The sequence below is a fragment of the Echinops telfairi genome, unplaced genomic scaffold (genome assembly GCF_000313985.2).
Source record: "Echinops telfairi isolate 266 unplaced genomic scaffold, ASM31398v2 ScPeMD7_443;HRSCAF=831, whole genome shotgun sequence".
Lineage (NCBI taxonomy): Eukaryota > Metazoa > Chordata > Mammalia > Afrosoricida > Tenrecidae > Echinops > Echinops telfairi.
Window position 1 is genome coordinate 4285997 of NW_022104341.1, and position 15225 is coordinate 4301221.

The following is a 15225-nucleotide window of genomic DNA, read 5'->3' on the forward strand; positions in this document are numbered from 1 at the left end:
CCTCACTGACCCATAGCCCTACAGGGGACAACACTGGAGACACAGTGAGGGAATTCCACCTGATCTGATCCCACCACAAAGAGTCGAAACACTAAGGGGGTGGAACAGAATAGCAAGGGGAACAGAGCAACGAAGTCCCCAGGGAGTACCAAAAATAGACTTTGGGCCAGGGTGTGACACCCCATCAGACTCGACCTGAAAACACTCCTAAAGCCCAACAAACAGTCCTTGAACTAACTGCAGGCTTTTCTTTGTTGTTGTTTGTCATTGGCTTTTTGTTGTTGTTATTGTTGCTTTGTTTTCTTTTGTTGGTTTGTCTTGCTCTGTGTTGTTTTTGTACATATTATTATCTCTGCAGGTCTGTCTAAATAAGATAGGCTGGATGAACAATGAGGAGGAGAAAACAACGGGACCGACGGTTGCAGGGGGACATGGGAGACGGGGAGTTGGGGGGAAAGGAAGTGGTGTTGTGAGCTCTTATCTCTTATCTACAGCTGTGTACATGCTCCAGTTTAGTCTGAAGTGAGAGGCATCACTGGGGTCATGGTGGTGGGGGGTGAGGAAGCCTCAAGGAACCAGAGGAATATGGTGTGTTTTATGAGTGCTTTACTGCGCCCTGGTTGACTCATCCCTTCCCCGTGACCCTTTGTGGGGGATATTCCATTGTCTACAGATGGGCTTTGGGTCTCTGTTCCGACCCCCCTCATCTTCAACCATATGGTTTTGTTTGTTTGTTAAGGGTCTTCTGATGCCTGCTACCTGGTCCCAATCACACCTCATGATGCACAGGCTGGTGTGCTTCTTCCCTGTGGGCCTGTTTTTTCTCTGCTGGATGGCCGCTTGTTTCACTTCAAGCCTTTATGACCACAGATGCTATTCCTTTAATAGCCAGGCACCATCTGCCTTCTTCATCACATTTGTTTATGAACCCATTTTGCCTTCAGCAATTGTATCTGGAGGGTGAGCATCTTAGATTGCCATTTTGTTAGAGCAACATGTTCTTGTATTGAGGGAGGATCTGAGCAGAGGCCCAAAGTCTGTCCACTACCTCAGTGTACTGCCATATAAGTATATGTACACAGGCCAATACCTCTATTTTTATGGATTAATGTATTTACATATGGACACACTATGCTCATACCTCTATCCATAACTTTGTTTCCTAGATTATTCCTGTTTCCTTTTACTTTCCTCCTGCCCCACCATCATGCTCGCCCCACTTCTTGCCTCATAGGACTTCCTCTCAGCTAGATTGCTGTTGCACCAATGACCCCAGGATCTCTATATCCTCCTTGTTATTGATTTTTATTCCCTAGTTGTTCCCCTGTCTATGGCACTGTTTTCCCACCGCACCTTTCCCCATCCCCTTCTCCCCTCAAATTCCCCCGGGACTGCTGTCCTGTTACTCTCTTCTCAAGCTTGCTTCCCATGCCTGTCTTATGCAAGCAGGCATACCAACAATGGCATAGACCAAACAAATGATTGAGAAAATAAGGTAAGACACAACAGCAAGAAAACATGCATGCTTCCAGGGCTGTCTGCTGACCTTTATGACTATCTCTGCACTGGTCCTGGGGGAATTCCGGGAACTGCCTCTCCTGGCCTGAAGTCTACTTTGAAGAGATCTTTAGGGGCTTTGTGGCTTGGCTTGGCTCCCATTACTGATCTGTTATGTTCCCTTCTTGGTTTGTCTCGCTGCACTTCCACACTTCCTCCCAGCTGTGTGTCCCCAGTATTGTCCTCTGTCTCAGTATGCTCCAGTAAGGTGACAGCATGTCACGAGCTGTTGTCAGCCCTACAGTCCTCTCTGTGCCTTAGCAGTTCCATGCAGGGCGCCATCCCCCCTGCTTCGTGTGCCGATATGGGGTCTAGACTGACCAACCCATTCTCTTTTTCCTTCTTGGTTTGCTTCCATGTGGGCATGGTATGCCGACCCTTCACCCCAACCTGTAGGTTTAGTGTTGTTCTCTGTCGCACGTACTTCTAGGGAGGGGGTCGGTTTGCCTCTGGTTGGGGCTGGCCCGGCAGCCCAATCTTTTCATGCAATCCTCCATGTGGTTGCATTGTCCTCATGGTTTGGTGCACCGTGTTGGGGTCTGTATGCACACTCCCGAGTCTGTGGAGGCATAACCAGTACTGTCAGGACCTGGGTGGGTTAGGGCCCTACTCCCCCCATGCCGTCTTCTCACTCTCACCCCGCCCCATCTTCTCCCTTTCCCTTCCCCCCTTTCCCCTTCTTTGTGTTGGATTAGCATGTACCTCCTTGGGTTTGGTCTGACCTCTACCCAACTGTCTGTACCTCCATCTGTATAGTGTGAGATAAGTGGCTTGTCTTCTCTCCCTACTGTACTGATTATACTTACCTCAGGGGACTCATGTTGGACTTGGCCTTTCGTGATTGGCTGAGTTTGCTTAACATATTTTCCTCCAACTCTTCTCGTGAAACGACATATTTCATGTGATCATCAGTGCTTTTTAGTGATTCCTAGTACTCTATTTTGTGTATGTGCCAGAGTTTACTGATCCATTCATCTACTGGTGGAGATTTAGGTTTCTAGCTCTTTGCAATTGTGAATTGTGTCGCAATAAACATTGGAGCGCAGACAACTGGTTGTGGTCTATTTCTTCCCTCTTATGGGTATATGCCCAGTAGAGGGATAGCTGGGTCATAAGGTAGATCAATTTCTGTTTTCTTTAAATATCTCCATATTGCTTTCTGCAGAGGTTGTATGTATCTACATGACCACCAGCAGTGGAGAGAGTTCTTGTCTCGCCACAACTCCTCCAACATTTGTTGCTCTCTGATCTTCTGATTTGGGCTAACCTCAAGGGTGTTAGATGGTATCTCATGGGTTGTTTTAATTTGCAAATCAGATAGCTAATGATCAGGAGCATTTTCTCATATGTTTATTGGCCATACAGGTCTCTTCCCTAGTGAAGCTTCTTTTCAGTTCTTTTGCCCAATTCCTCAGGGGGTTAACTGTTTTCCTCTTTTTGCAAACCATGAGGATATTATAGATTTTAGTAATGAGCCCTTTGGCTGTGAGGTAGTTAGTTTATTGGCCAATAAACACATGTGGGGTTAATTGAAGGGCAGAGGGATAAATGGCTCAGTGAGCCTCACCTTTCTAGTTCTCGGGTCTCTTGCTTTGTGATGGTCGGACCAGGGTGAAGCTGCCTTAGCCTGTTCCCTGCTTCAGCTGGCAAAGCTCACTTCCTGCAAGACATCCCTAAGGATAAGTCACATGGACCTACCCTGATGCAGCCCTGGGTGCTGGAGCACCCGTGTGGAGACCCCTGCCAGCACTGAGATCCTTACACATTCACTGACTCAGCTTTCCTCCTGCAGTCGGCATCATTGCATCTGTTTTGTGAGATGGAGGAGGACTTTGTGGATTGGTGTCAGACATATGGGTTAATGTTGGACTGGTGGGCTTGAGCAGCACTGGGTTGGGATGTTTTCTCTTTTTTTTTGGGGGGGGATGTTTTCTTGATGCACACTTAACCTTTATATAAAACTCTCTCTTATACATGAGTTTCTGTGGATTTGTTTCTCTGTAGTACCCAGACTAACACAGTCTGTGTGTAAGTGCTAAAATTCCTCTCCTAGTCTGTGGGTTGCCTTGTTATCCTCTTGGTGAAATCTTCTGGTGCACACAGGTGTTGTATCCTTAGTAGATCCCACTTGTCAATTTCAGGTTCACCTGTGTGTGTACCTTTCTCCAGGGCTAGATTTATGCTACCCTGTGCACTGAGGGGCTTTCCTAGTCATCTGTTTGTCTGAATGCATTGAGCACCTACAAGATATCTGCCGGGCACTGGGGCAGGAGAGAGGAATGCAAAAACTAAAGGCCCTGGGTCCTACCTTCCAGGAACTATGTGGAGGGGTTCTGCAAATGCAGTTCAGTGGAATTTGTACTGGAGGGGAAGCTGTGTGGGAAGTCTTCAGGGTCAGTGGGAGAGCCATCTTGTAGGGAAAGTGAGGCAAAGATGATGAGGTAGAGCAAGGCCTTTGAACCAAGGAGGCAGACAGTGCAAAGGGGAGAGAATGTGGACCTGCATAATCCTTTGAGGAGTCACGGGTTGGGCGTTCAGCCCAGTTGGAGCTTTGGACCATTTTGGGGGGTGAAAAGCAGGGGATTGTAGAGTCTGGGAGACCCCACCCGGGAAGGTCACGCAAACCATTGCAAGGAATCTGGACTTGAACCAGAGGCCAACATGGGGGCTTGAGAGGTCTCTCAGGAGGAGAGCAGTGTGCTCAGGTTTGAGTTGGAGCCCAATAATTCCAGCCCTCGAGGCAGGTGGGAGACTCAAGCCCAGGGCCCAGATGGTCATCCCCTTGAGAGGAGATGATGGTGGAACCCAGAGTGGCTGAGGGCGACGCAGGTACATCAGCAAGGTGGCTGCCCGGCTGGTTTCTCTGTTCTCTTTCCAAGATTACCTTCTAGTTTCCAGTTAGAGTAAAATTGATTCCCAGAGCTGGTCAGAGGCCTAAAGGTCAGGTGGTTGGGAAGCCTCCCGTCTTACTTCTCAAATCGCCCTACCTGAGCAGTGAAGGGTGTGCTGCTTTCTCCGAAATGTAAGGAAGGGCTTCCCCTGTTCACAGAAAAGAAATTCAGGGCATGGGCAGAGGAGGATTCTGGACATAGAATTCCTGGGGGAGGAGGTAGAGGTGAGAGGTGGGTGGCCCCCAAAGTGTCCCCTTTTTCAGTCCCTCACAGACTGGACGTCCTACCCCTCTATCCACCTCACCGCTCTTTGATGGTACTCAGACAGGAAGCCCATTCCTTGCTTTCCTGGCTCAGCTCAAATGGGATGCAACCAGGTGTTTGAGGTAGAGCCCAGTTCACCCAGTGGAGTTTCTGCATTAGATCTCTTTGCTGCGGCCTTTGGAACGTGTTGTGCAGCTTGAAGATCCAGGATCCAGTGCCCCAGTGTTCTATGGCCCTTGGCCTGGGTCCCAAGGATGTGCTCAGAAACTCGGGCCAGTGTGGTTTATTCAAAGCATATTTCCAGGGATACTCCCTCCTTAGGGTCCTGAAAAGTAATTTTTGTCATACACACACACGTCAGTTCTCCTCCTTTATCTACCAACAGTCATGCACGTGTGTTCTCCCAGACATGTCTGTGCCCTTTCCCCTCTGCTGATTTGACTCTCCCATCAGTATCCCTCACCCCTCTCTGATAGGGATGCCCACCTGTCCGGGGGAGTTCTCGTCATAACTCTGTAGGGCAACTCTTGAGTAGTCAACATCCCCACCCCTCTCTTGACTATTTGATCCCAGCTGACATGAAGAGTCCTCTACCAAGGTGACCTTCAAGATACATGTCTAGAGAGGATGGTGTAATGGTTCATTGGCACCAGTCAGGCTCTCAATTGGCCTGTCTGGCCACCCTGGCCAGTCGACTGGATACCCTGCAAGCCTGAGCCTTTTTAATACACAACTTTTATTGTGTATTAGATTGGGGTTTTACATTTCAGATCATCATTGAATGGTATCCAACAGTTGAAACAACTTATCAACCTTCCCAGTAGCTTGCCCCAACCCTTCCTTTGACTTCCCCACTCCCTCGGATGGATTGGTACCTTCCCTTCGCCACAGTTCGTGCCTGTCATCCCCATAGACGTCCGGGCCGTGTTTCCCCTGAGATAGGCCTGTTTGTTTCTGGCAGGCCCTAGGACGTTCCGTGTTTTTCTCCGGCACCATCATTCGAATGTCTCCATTCATCTGCAGGCTCTGCAGGCGTCCTTAGTCCTTGTCCCATTTGTACAGCCGCACGAGGTGACTGAAAGTGCCACGAGGTTACTGAAAGTGCCACGGCTCGGATCAGGTGCCCTTACACCCTCGGAGGGACATCTTTGCTTTGTAACACTCCACAGAGTGTCCCCTGCAGCAGATTTGCCCAGTGCACCCCAGTCACAGGACTGGAGCCCTGGGGGTAGTTCTGACTAGTCCTTCGTGCTCTCTCTGTTACATGCCTGGTTAAAGTAAGCCTTAGGGGGAACCCCAGGAAGCACTTGAACATCATGGCTCCCAACAAACAGTGACATTCAAAGGTCTGGGGCCCCAAAAGTGCTGGCTAGGGAGCACTCTTCCTCAGAAACAAGGATCTGCATCCCACGCAGAGGCCGTGGCTCCTGTAAGGGAAAGAGGTACGCCGGGCGATTACGCGCCTGCGTTGCCTCTTCCCTCCCAGATGCATGACTGGCTGCCCTGGTCCTGCTGCGCCTCAAATCGGTTTGCCCTGTGCTGGCTGCTCATGGGAAGGGCAGAAAAAGGAATGACTCTTAAAGCCAACTCAACGCAAACTCACTGCCATTGGGTCAATGCCAACTCAAAGCAAACCTGTCAGACAGGTTAAAACTGTTTCTGTTAGTTTCTGAGACTGTACCTCTCTTTACAGGAGCTGAAAGCCCCGGGTTTCTCCCAAGGAGTGGCTGGTGGCTTGGACCGCTAAGCTCACTTACTTGGGCCATGTGATCAGGGGAGACCAATTGCTGGGAAAAGCCATCATGAGTGGTGGGGAGAGAGGACGACGAAATGAGAGGAGCCCTCCCTGGGATGGCTAAGACAAAGATCGTGCAGGATTGGGCAATGCCCCGGGCTGTTATTCAAAAGATTACCAACCTGACAGCACTAACAATAAATGTGAAGGCAGGTGAGATTGTTGGGCACAGGAGCTGGAAAGGAGAGTCGAAGGTCTACTACACCTGTCATGTTCATGCGAAGCGGTGAGGTCTTTGCTCTCCTGAGCAGGGCTCCCTCTTACCCGTTGAGCAAAGGCTCTTAGGTGCACGGGCTGGGCGTCAGCATCCCTCAGCAAACAAGCCTGCTACTCAAGCTGCCAGATTCTCAGTACTCGCTGGTGTGTGAAGACGGCCAAGATTAGGATCAAGTGCCTTTTTTGTTCCTCCTCTTTCCACATTTTCATCCCTTGCACGGGATCTTTCTGCTAAGTCAGCTGAAAGCAGGACTGTTCCGTAGGCAGACTTGCAGCTCCCCTCCCACCCCCCTGCTGAGCTTGCATCTAGCCCCTGAATAGATGGCGATCTCATGATAAGCCTTCTCCACCATGCTACTCGCACCACCCCCTCCTCTGCTTTTTCTCTCATCTCGTTGAGTTTTTCTTGCTCTGCACTTCCTCTTGGCCCATCTCACTTCCTAAAACACCCCTAAAGAGCGCAGCTTATCTTGATGGAACTCTCGGAGGGAACAGAAGGCTGGGACTTTGAGTACGTCTGTTTGAGGAACTAAGACCCACAGGGCTTTCAGATTCAACCTTCGAGAACTGTCCCCCAGGCTTCCAGCAACGCAGGGATCCGTGGTCCCGACTGGCTGCCGTTGCAAGTGATTGCCCTGTGATGGGTACCATCTAAGGAGAGAGGGGGCTGTCTCTGAAAGAGCATCCCTCCAGAGCAGACAAGAAGAGCTGGGAGTTTCAGCCAATTGCTGTGCTTGCCCTCCGGGAAGATGTCTGGCAAGAGATAGGCTCACGGAGATCCAGCTGACTCAGCTGTGCTCCTGTGGGAAAGCAAGACACCTGTCCCCAGCATGGCCCTGACGCTGTCCAGCATTACCTACATCACCGTGGAGATTCTCATTGGGCTCTGTGCCATCGTGGGAAATGTGTTGGTCATCTGGGTGGTCAAACTCAACTCCAGCCTGCAGACCACCACCTTCTATTTCATCGTTTCCTTAGCCCTGGCTGACATTGCTGTTGGGATACTGGTCATGCCTTTGGCCATTGTCATCAGCCTGGGCATCACAATCCACTTCTACACCTGCCTGTTCATGAATTGTCTGCTGCTGATCTTCACCCATGCCTCCATCATGTCCTTGCTGGCCATTGCTGTGGACCGATACCTGCGGGTCAAGCTCACTGTCAGGTAACCTGTGTGAAGAGGGTGGAATGCGCGTATTGATGAAAGTTCCTGGGAAATGGGCCACCGAACTCAGAGCTCATCCTTTTATTTTTTAAGTGTAAAAGAACCCAAATTGGCCCCTGAACTTGAAAAGGGGCAAATGAAAACAAAAAAAATCTCTCTCTATAGGGTCACTGAGGATTGAGCTGCCAACTGTAAGGCCAGTGGTTCAAACCCACCAGTGGCTCCTAGGGAGAAAGCTGAAGCTGTCTACTTGGTGCTCAGGGCTGCGATGAGTGAGGATCCACTCAACAGGCATGAGTTTGGTTTATCTGGCCTATGAGGAGTTGATGAATATGAGCCCAGGCTCAGAAATCAGTAATAGGAATGCTTTATTATCCACCACCACTGATTAACGGGGCCTATTTGCTTCCCCAGGGTAGCTAAAGATGATGAAAATATGATGCAACTTTCAACAGCAAAATGCTATTGGGTTTTAGAAATGATAGGAGCCTGCTAGATAAGAAGCAGAGAGATAAAGCTGATGGTTCTATGATCTACCAAATATAGGTTATTATTTCAAGTTGGCTTCCTGTTCTGTGCCCATCCCCATCTTGATCAAGAGAACCTCAGAATAAATATGCAAAGGGCTTCAAAAATTTCGTGGAGAAATGGAATTCAAAGATAATGGCATTTCCCCATGAATTTTTAAAAGCACTCTCATGTCTGTTTATGGACCACTGGTAGTGCTAGCACAGTGACTATACAGGACAGGGTAGCATTGCCCCTTGGACTTCCAAGACTGTAACTCTTTACAGGAGTAGGAAGTCTCGCCTCTCTGACAAATGGCCTGTGGTTTTGAACCGGTGGCCCGGCAGTTGGGCCTTGCAGCCCATGTAACCGCTGTGCCACTAGCACACATGTCATGGGTTGGAGTTGACCGTGGAGGGGTTTGTTTTCGCTCTAGTTTGGTGGTGCTATAGGTTAGGCTCTGGACTGACGGCCAACTGAAGGGCTAATGGTTTAAACCCTCGGCCCCTCTGCAAGACAGAAAGGAGGCTGTCTGTTCCTCAGCGATTCACCGTCGTAGGGACCCAATGCAGAGTCACTATGAGTCAGAACCCACTTGATGGCAGCAGCGAACGTGCTTCCTCGTCTCCCTCTGCATCGTGAGAACCATTTCCCGGGCTAGTCCTCCATTTGAAAGTAGTGCCAGCCTTTTGTGTGACAAGGAAAGAGAACAGATCGCCAAATGGAGAAATTCCAACACCCCAGGGATCCTTCACGGTGTCCGTCTTAGGGAAAGCGCATGATGAAGGAGCGACAAGCCAGCTGTAGCTACAGACCAGTCTGCCGTCAAATCCCAGCATCCTGAGGCTTGGTAGGCACGTTGTTGAGTTTTCTCTGCCTCATTCTTTCATCACAGTGGTTCAGAGGTGTGCAGCTCAGATTCACTAGTTTCAGTTCTCGCTCGACCACTTCTAGTTTGTAACGTTGCTTCACTTGTCTGTGTTTCACTTTTCTCACCTCGAAATGGAGAGAGTAATCGCTCCTTCCTCGTAGAACTAACTGGGCTAACACACTTAAAGCTCTTAAAAAAAGATGCCTTGCACACAGTAGATTTAACGACTGTCACTTTCATCACCAGCATCAATAAAATGAAGATGATCAGAAAGATAGCTCGTTTGTTGTGAGATTTCCTTGAGATGAAGTCTATGGAGTCAAGAGCGGGGACTCAAAAATGAGGAGTTGCCTTCTGGAAGTTTGTGTAGGATCTTATCAGGAGGGAAGATTGAAGGAGAAATGGTGATTTTTTTTTCCCCACCGGATGAGCCTTCCAAGGTTCTTGACACGATTCAACACCATCTTTGAATCCCCATCGAGGACTCACGTAGCTCACGCACCAACAGTACATGCATGCCACTTGCAACAGGGGCAGGCGCGGGTAGAGAAGCGTGGGAGAAGCACAATAGTCAAGCAGGACAGTGCACAGCCCAGCAAGCAGCCATATTGCGAGAAGACCATTCCTTACCAGGTAGACAATCCCATGAGACTTAAATGAATATTAATGGGCTGGAAATGGAGCCAGGAGTGGGTTATGCAAATACCTGACTCAAAGTTCTCACATTCCTAGTTCATTCTGGATAGGACTTCTTTAGAAAGGTCCCAGAGAGAGTCGCGGGGAGGAGATGAGCCAGTCAAGATGCAGTGTAGCAATAATGAAACATACAACTTTCCTTTAGTTCCTAAAGGAACTATCATGATCCCCCCCCTATCATGATCCCAATTCTACCTTACAAATCTGGCTAGACCAGGGGATGTACACTGGTACAGATAGGAACTGGAAACACAGGGAATCCAGGACAGATGATCCCTTCAGGACCAGTGGTGAGAGTGGCGATACCAGGAGGGTGGAGGGAGAGTGGGGTGGAAAGGGGGAACTGATTATAAGGATCTACATATAACATCCTCCTCCCTGGGGGAATGGACAACAGAAAAGTGGGTGAAGGGAGACATTGGACAGTGTAAGATATGACAAAATAATAATTTATAAATTATCAAGGGTTCATGAGGGAAGGGGGAGTGAGGAGGGAGGGGGAAAAATGAGGAGCTGATGCCAAGGGCTTAAGTGAAAAACAAATGTTTTGAGAAAGTTGAGAGCAATGAATGTACAAATGTGCTTTACACAATTGATGTATGTATGGATTGTGATAGGAGTTGTATCAGCCCCCAATAAAATGATTTTTAAAATGATTAAAAAACAAACAGATGACAAGGTCTACATATAACCTCCTCCCTGGGGGACAGACAGTGGAGAAGTGGGTGAGGGAGACATTGGATGGTGTAAGATATGATAAAATAATAATAATTTATAAATTATCAAGGTGGGGGAGCAGGGAGAGAGGGGGGAAAATGAGGAGCTGATACAAGGGCTCAAGGAGAAAGCAGGTGTTTTGAGAATGATGATGGCAATATATGTACGAATGTGCTGGACACAAATGATGTATGTACAGATTGTGAAAAGAGTTGTATGAGCCCCTAATAAAATGATTTAAAAATTTTTTAAAGAAATAAAATTACCATGGACATTAAAAAAAAACCAACAGAAGTCTTCCTCATCCTTAGGTTATTATTCATCATGCTGTTGCATGTTCTTTTAACATTAAGACAAATTTAAAGTTATATTGGAAATAAATATGTTCATCTTTAAACAAAACAAAAGAAAGGTCCCAGAGAAGCTGGCTGGATTTTTTTTCCTAATCACTATCTGTCTGTCTTGTCCTTATAACCAGCAGAGTTTGGCTGCGGTCACTGTGTGACATTAATGCGTAGGAGACCACATGCTTCACTTCTCAATTTCGATAATTTTGCTAGCTCCATCTTCCCAACCCTTTAGCAATTCCTGCCATGAACTTATGGGCTCTTTTCCCTTCAAACAGATACAAGAGGGTCACCACTCAGAGAAGAATATGGTTGGCACTGGGCCTTTGCTGGCTGGTGTCATTCCTGGTGGGATTGACACCCATGTTTGGTTGGAACATGCAACCGTTCCTGGAGTACAACCAAAATGCCACCTACATTCCATGCAAATTCCGTTCTACTATGAGAATGGACTACATGGTCTACTTCAGCTTCTTCATCTGGATTTTGATCCCTCTGGTTGTCATGTGTGCCCTTTACCTTGACATCTTCTATGTCATCCGGAACAGGCTTAATCAGAACTCTTCCATCTCCAAAGAGACGGGTGCATTTTATGGACGCGAGTTCAAGACAGCGAAATCCCTGTTCCTGGTTCTCTTCTTGTTTGCTTTGTCCTGGCTGCCTTTATCCATCATCAACTGCGTTCTCTACTTTCAGGGTGAAGTATCAGAAGTTTTGATATACTTGGGTATCTTGCTCTCCCATGCTAACTCCATGATGAACCCTATTGTCTACGCTTGCAAAATAAAGAAGTTCAAGGAGACCTACCTCTTGATCTTTAAAACCTGTATGATTTGCCAGTCCTCTGATTCCCTGGACTTAAGCACCGAAAAGTCTTCAGATGTCGTCCTCCATGGGAAATGACTTTCAAGACTCAGACTTCAGAGACACCTGAGGACCCAGGCATGTGGACCAGGGCTTTGACATTCCTTGATTCCTTCCACCGAGGGGGAGAGCATTTGGCGGGATGCCTCCAGTTGTGCCTCTCCCACCCTCTTCCTCTAAAGCAAGGACCTTCCATAGACCTGACTTGAGGACAATGTACTATTGTTGCAACTGCCTCCTGCGTTCCTCCTTCCTGTACAAAAGGAGAACCAGGGAGTCTGAAGGTGCCTCTCCTTCACCTACTGCTTGATGTGTTTGTGATGGTGACTCAGTTAGACTCTGTGACAGTGTCTAAGAACCCTGCGCTCAGGAGAAGTCCAGGGGATGTTGGGAGCTCAGGGTGTAAACTGCTAAGTCACTTGTGAATGCATGTGAGTGAATAAAAAAATCACAGTTAGCTGTTGCATGCAGCTGTTTGCTGGGGGTCAGGATTTTGCAACTTGGAGACCCAGCTGGCTGGTCCTGACACTCAGCCTGCTAACGACCTAAAGCCATGGTGGGCATCCATCAGTGTCCATTCCGGGCTGCTTGTGCCTTTTTGTAGAACACCTTTCCCCTTATTTCTGGGAGGATCAGAGCATTTTCTAATTTTCTGAGCCATTCATCTATTGATAAAGAATGATCCTGACTTTAGAAAACCCATTGCCCTTGAATAATTGCCAACTCATAGTGACCCTGTACACTAGACCTGTTCTATAGGGTCAGCTTGATTAGAATCATTTATCCTGGTGCTGCATTTTCAAAGGAGTAGAGAGCTAGAGGGACAGCGTGGGTAAGACCAAAAGAGACAATGGATTGCTATTATACCTTGTACTTTCAAGCCATCCAGATAAGGAAGACTATCAGTATGAAGTAATCATGGTGCCCAAAGGATTCATGGCCATGCTCCTAATTGTAGAATAGCAGAAAACAAGTGAAATTGGTCCCCAAGTTATGGTTGGTGGAGGAACAATGAATCACTGTCTCAAGTACAACTACCAGGAAAGGAGGGTCGTGATTGTGACATGTAAATGATTTCAGATCAAGACCTTATAGCAGCGGTCCTCAAAGTATGGCCGCGGGCCACATGTGGCCCGCCAAGGACATTTATCTGGCCTGCCAGGTGTTTTTGCCCGCTTTGTTTTTTTTCACTTCAAAATAAGATATGTGCAGTGTGCATAGGGATTTGTTCATAGTTTTTTTAACTGTAGTCTGGCCCAACGTTGTTTTTTTTTAAACTATAGTCTGGTCTGAGGGACAGTGAACTGGCCCTGTTTAAAAAGTTTGAGGACCCCTGCCTGACAGGATTTGCTGTGGTGTGACTCACAGCCTTGAGGCCCTGACCCCACACTCTCCATCAAGGATACACCCAGGCAAGTTCCAGGCCTGACTCAAAAATTCACTGCCATCGAGTGGACTCCGACTCATAGCCGCCTATAGGATAGGGTGGAAGAGCTCCGTGGGCGTCTGAGATGATAACTCTCTAGGAAACCACAACATCTTCCTTCTGAGGACCCACTAGAGTTTCAAACTGTTGACCTCTGACTAGCAGCCCAGTAAGTAACCACTACTCCACCAGGGCTCCTTCCTGGCCTGGCCAGGCAGTTTTAATCCACTTTCAAACACACCCTGCCCGAGGGCAAAACATTTTACTTGGCCAGTTCATGGTCAGAGCCCTGGTGGCATAATGGGGCATGCACTGAGCTGCTAACCACGAAGTCATGGCTTTGAACCCACCAGCCTTTCCGAGGGAGGAAAATGAGGCTGCCTGCTCCTATAAAGACTTAAAAGTCCAGGAAGCCCAATGGGCCAGTTCTACTCTGTCCTATAGGGTCCAAGGAGCTGAAATGGACTTGATGGCAGTGAGTATGGAGCTTTGGAGTTCATGGTCAGGAAAAATTCAATGCAGGCTGGATTGATGTCAAGACTCCAAATAGAGTTGGTTTGCGGTGTACAGTGTAGCTGTCTACCAACCAGTTGCAGCTCTAATACAATATTCACGCTCCTGTTGATGCCAAAGTTCATCACCCCCTTCCCCACCCCAGCTCCCACCACTAGTGAGAATAGTTTAAGAACAGGGGATTTGAACACAGCCCCACTGTCCTAATAATGATTGGTCTTAATAACGTCCCTCTCTGAGCCAGACAGGGTGCGAGGTAGCAACGATGAAAAATACAACTTTCCTCTAGTTCCTAAATGCTTCCTCCCCCCTCACCCCACTCCATCATGATCCAAATTCTATCTTGCAAGTCTGGCTAGACCAGAAGATGTACATTGGTACAGATAGGAACTGGAAATACAGGCAACCCAGGGCGGATGATCCCTACAGGACCAGTGTGTGAGTGGCAATACTGGGAAGGTAGAGGGAGAGTGGGTTGGAAAGAGGGAACCGATTACAAGGATCTATATGTGACCTCCTCCCTGGGGGGTGGACAACAGAAAAGTGGGTGAAGGGAGACGTCGGACAGGGCACGATATGACAAAATAAACAATTTATAAATTATCAAGGGCTCATGAGGGAGTGGGGAGCGGGGAGGAAGGGGGAAAATGAGGACCTGATGCCAGGGGCTTAAGTGGAGAGCAAATGTTTTGAGAATGAGGAGGGCAATGAATGTACAAATGTGCTTTACACAATTGATGTATGTATGGATTGTGATAAGAGTTGTATGAGCCCCTAATAAAACGATTGAAAAAATAACTTCCCTCTCAACATTGTAAAGGGCTTGTCGGGGTAGCAAGGACTCCTGGTGGCAGAAGTGGGTTAGGTGTTGGGCTGCTAACTGCAAGGTGAGTAGTTCGAACCTACAAGCAGTTCCTTGAGAGAAAGAAGAAAGAGCTCCTGTAAAGATCCACAGCCTCAGACAGACTGACAGACCTGGTGACAGTGCATAGGCATTGGGGTAGCAGCATTTTCCGTTTTTATTCTTTTTTAAAGTAACAAGACATTTTATTTTATTCATATATTTTTAAGAGCCCTGGTGGTACTGTCGAATAAGTGTTTTACCATTAACCATGAAGTCTACAGTTCAAACACACCAGCTGCCCAACAGGACAAAGTTGAGGTTGTCTGTTCCTGTAAAGATTTCCAGCCTTGGGACTGTCCATAGGGTCACTATGAGTTAGAACCCACTTGATGGCTGTGATGGGCAGGGACTCTGTCAACTCCTGGGTAAGGGTAGTGGTGGCGCCCAACCTCTCAATGGGAGCCCAGCCTGATGACACCTCCTTGGTGTCATCAGCCTTTTTGTATGAGAGAGAGAGACAGATTCATTGATTAAGAATGAGAGACTGAGCAG

General features: G+C 48.0%; 1 protein-coding gene across 1 annotated transcript; it reads left to right on the forward strand.

Annotated features, from left to right (window-relative positions):
• The first annotated feature begins 7284 nt into the window (after positions 1–7284).
• ADORA3 (adenosine A3 receptor) lies at positions 7285–12347 on the forward strand. Its single transcript, XM_013003770.3, has 2 exons — positions 7285–7888; positions 11305–12347. The coding sequence occupies exons 1-2, from the start codon at positions 7554–7556 to the stop codon at positions 11927–11929; spliced, it is 960 nt and encodes a 319-aa protein (XP_012859224.3). The 5' UTR covers positions 7285–7553; the 3' UTR covers positions 11930–12347.
• Positions 12348–15225: the final 2878 nt, after the last annotated feature.

What these genes read in the sequence shown, in the direction of transcription:
- ADORA3 (XM_013003770.3), top strand. Translation starts at nt 7,554, where the DNA reads ATGGCCCTGACGCTGTCCAGCATTACCTACATCACCGTGGAGATTCTC. An exon ending in CGGGTCAAGCTCACTGTCAG is followed by an intron (nt 7,889 to 11,304) that starts GTAACCTGTGTG and finishes CCCTTCAAACAG; the next exon opens with ATACAAGAGGGTCACCACTC.